This window comes from Gekko japonicus, unplaced genomic scaffold, assembly GCF_001447785.1.
Source record: "Gekko japonicus isolate JY-2015 unplaced genomic scaffold, Gekko_japonicus_V1.1 scaffold696, whole genome shotgun sequence".
Lineage (NCBI taxonomy): Eukaryota > Metazoa > Chordata > Lepidosauria > Squamata > Gekkonidae > Gekko > Gekko japonicus.
The window spans coordinates 386,354-389,511 of record NW_015161971.1 but is presented as its reverse complement, the minus strand read 5'-3'; the positions used below and the strand labels follow the sequence as shown (position 1 = coordinate 389,511).

General features: G+C 52.8%; 1 protein-coding gene across 1 annotated transcript in view; it reads left to right on the top strand.

Moving 5' to 3' along the window:
• The window catches only part of NET1 (neuroepithelial cell transforming 1), a 27,464-nt gene extending 24,643 nt beyond the window's left edge, over nt 1-2,821 (top strand). Inside the window, exons 9-10 of the mRNA XM_015429676.1 lie at nt 723-909; nt 2,272-2,821. Coding sequence (XP_015285162.1) covers nt 723-909; nt 2,272-2,660 — 576 coding nt within the window. The 3' untranslated portion in view covers nt 2,661-2,821. The remainder of the gene's footprint in view (nt 1-722; nt 910-2,271) is intronic.
• Nucleotides 2,822-3,158: the final 337 nt, after the last annotated feature.

Here is a 3,158-nt window from a genome sequence, read left to right as displayed (position 1 = left end):
CTTGTCCCCCTGGCCCCCCCCCCCCCCCCCATTACTCGAATATGGGAATCGCTCGCAGGAGTGGTGCCTTGACGAGAAAATTTGATAGCTGCAAATAGTTGCAGCTGTTCCTGTAGTTTTGGCTAGTAACGGGGGCTACGGTGGCTGAAGTGGTTAAGACGCTGAGCTGCAGAGCAGGTCAGTAGTTCAGCAGTTTGAGACCCGAGTGCCGCACGACAGAGTGAGCTCCCGTCTCTAGTTCCAGCTCCTGCCAACCTAGCAGTTCGAAAGCAAGGAGTTGCAAGTAGATAAATAAGGTACCACCTAAGTGGGGAGGTAACGGCGTTCTGTGCGCCTCGGCGTGTCTAGTCATGCCGGCCATGTGACCATGGAGAAGTCTTTGGACAGCGCTGGCTCTTTGGCTTGGAAACGGAGATGAGCACCACCCCCTAGGGTCAGATTCGACTGGCTTTCGGGCAAGGGAAACTTTTACAACCTTACTGCTAGTAACAACGCTTCAGAGTCTTGGGTGGGGGTCTGCCCAGCCCCGCAGTGTGAGACCCTTCCGTCCCCAGAGGCTGGGATGGGTTCTGGTCTTTACTCGATGCAGAGCACGTAGTTTGTTGTTGCCATGTTGCGAGTCCTGCTGTTCAGAATGCCGGCAGCAACAGCAAGTTATCTGTTTCCTGGCCAAAGTCATCGAGCCAGGCGCTGACCCAAATCTGTCTCTCTGTCCCCTCTAGAAACTCTACGTCTTCCTCTTCCAAGAGATCTTGGTCCTGACCCGGCCCGTTACACGCAACGAGCGCCATTCTTATCAAGTGTACCGCCAGCCGTTACCCGTCCAGGACCTGGTCCTGGAGGACTTGCAGGACGGCGATGTGAAAATGGGAGGATCCTTCCGGGGTGCGTTTGGCAACTCCGATAAAGGTAAGGAGCCGGTCAGCACCCCCCTCCTGTTCCCTGCGGTGCAGCCAAAGACTTGAGGAGTATCCGCCTTCTCTCTCACACCAAGATCAGTAGCTTTGCCTCCTCTTTCCCCCGATTTCGGAGTATCAGGTTAACGTTGTGAATATTTCAGCATCTCTCCTGATTGTAGAGGGCCTGGCAAGCCACAAAGCCTTCTAAAACAGGGCTCATCCCAAGCATCATGATTCATGCTCTAAATATAGGTTGAAACATTCCTAAGATAACTTCCAACAAAGCAAGAAGGTGGAGGATCAGTAAATTGATTTGAGAGCCATATAAAGATTGTGGGGACTGACCCCTTCCTTTGTGGTTCTATAAGCTGTTTTCCCTAAATCAGATCCACATTCCTGAACACCTCGTTGTTTACTAGATTCTGCTGTTAACAGTGGAGCTCTCTCCTTATCCAGCACTCTTCCTTCCATCCATCCATCCATCCATCGTAGAATCATAGAATGTTAGAGTTGGAAGGGGCCTTGCAGGTCATCTAGTCCAACCCCCTGCACTCTGCAGGAGTGCAGCCGAAAGATAGCCCTACAACATACCCAAAAGATGGTCGTCCAGCCTCCACTTGAAAACGTCCAGCGAGGGAGCCTCCACCACCTCCCGAGGCAATCTGTTCCACTGCTCAACCACTCTTACAGTTAGGCAGTTTCTTCTGATACTTAGCTGGTAACGACTCCCTTGTAATTTCCACCCATTAAACCTAGTCTTGCATTTCTTCCTTTCCTCCCTCCCTCCCTCCCTTTCTTTTCTTTTCTCTCTCTCTCTCTCTCTCTCTTTCTCTCTCTCTCTCTCTCTTCCTCCCTCCCGCTGTCAAGTCACACCCGACCTACGTCAATGCCATTGCCTGCCTCCGCATCATGACCCTGGGGTTCCTTCCAAATACTGACCAGGGCCAACCCTGCTTGAGATCACAACACACAGCTAACAGCAAGTGGGCTTCGTTAACAACTGGGGTTCTCATGCTTTGGAGTGAGGTTTTGGCCTGTCCAAACCCATTTGGGCGCCGTATTTGGTGAGCTACTGGCATTAAAGTTGTGAGTGAGCAGTTTGGCTGCTGCAAAGGTGAGTTGGCTCTGGAGCGCTCCTTCCTGAGCGAAGACAAAAATGTGAGCTGGAGGCTAAAAAACTGCGAGTTAGCTCGCACTAACTCAGCTTAGAGGGAACACTGCATACCATCACTATTTTTTTTATTCCAAACACTTATTAGTCACTTTCCTACCTTGTCGGAACTCAGGGCGGCTCACGAGAAAGCCACTAGCCAAAACCAATCATTTCTCGAGCGACCCCCCCTCATGTCGGCCTTGTGTCTCCCGCTTGCAGCCAAGAACATCTTCCGCGTCCGCGTCCGAGACCCTTCCCCGGGCCAGTCCCACACGCTCCAGGCCAACGACGTCTTCCACAAGCAGCAGTGGCTCAACTGCGTCCGCTCGGCCATCGCCCCCTACCAGTCGGCCGCGGCGCCCAAGGAGCTGCCGGAGCTCAGCGAGGAGGCGGAAGAGAACAGTCCGGCGGTCTCCAGCGCCAAGATCCAGCGGCGGCAGTCCACGCTCTCCCACATGGAGCTGGACGAGAACGGCGTGGAGTGCGGCTCCGGCATGGACACCCACGAGGAGCCCAAGCCCGCCAGGAGCTTCCGGATACACTCCGGGCTCCGGAGGACGCGGGAGAAGTCCCAGATGAGCGGCAAGCGGAAAGAGACTCTGGTGTGAAGCCGCGGCCTCCGGAGGCCTTTTCTCGACTGTTTATTTATAAATAAAAGTGTACATTTTCTTTCCTGTAATGTGAGGACGGGCAGGGGTTGCTCTTCTGAAAATACATTTGTTGTTGTTGTTGTTGTTGTGGGGTTTTCGATGTATCCCCCCCCCCCCCTTTTTGGGCCTATTCGGGCTTCCCCAAACATCTTTATTGTTGAACTGGAGTCTGATTGGAGTAGGAAACAAATTAAGGATTTTGATTTATTTTTTCACCCCCGTTGGGGGAGTTAATCGCCTCGTGCCTGAAGACTCCAGACAGAGTTCTCGAAAGTGTTTACGGTATTATTTTTTTGGGGGGGGGTGGGGGGGCATTTTGGAACAGGCTTCAGTGGTCGCTGGACCCGGAGAAACACCCACGTTTCCCGGGTTTGTTTTCCAAAGACCACCGGTATCCGAAAGAGACTGGTTTTTGCTTCCCCTCACCAGATCAGCTTTGGGTATTTAAAATTGGAG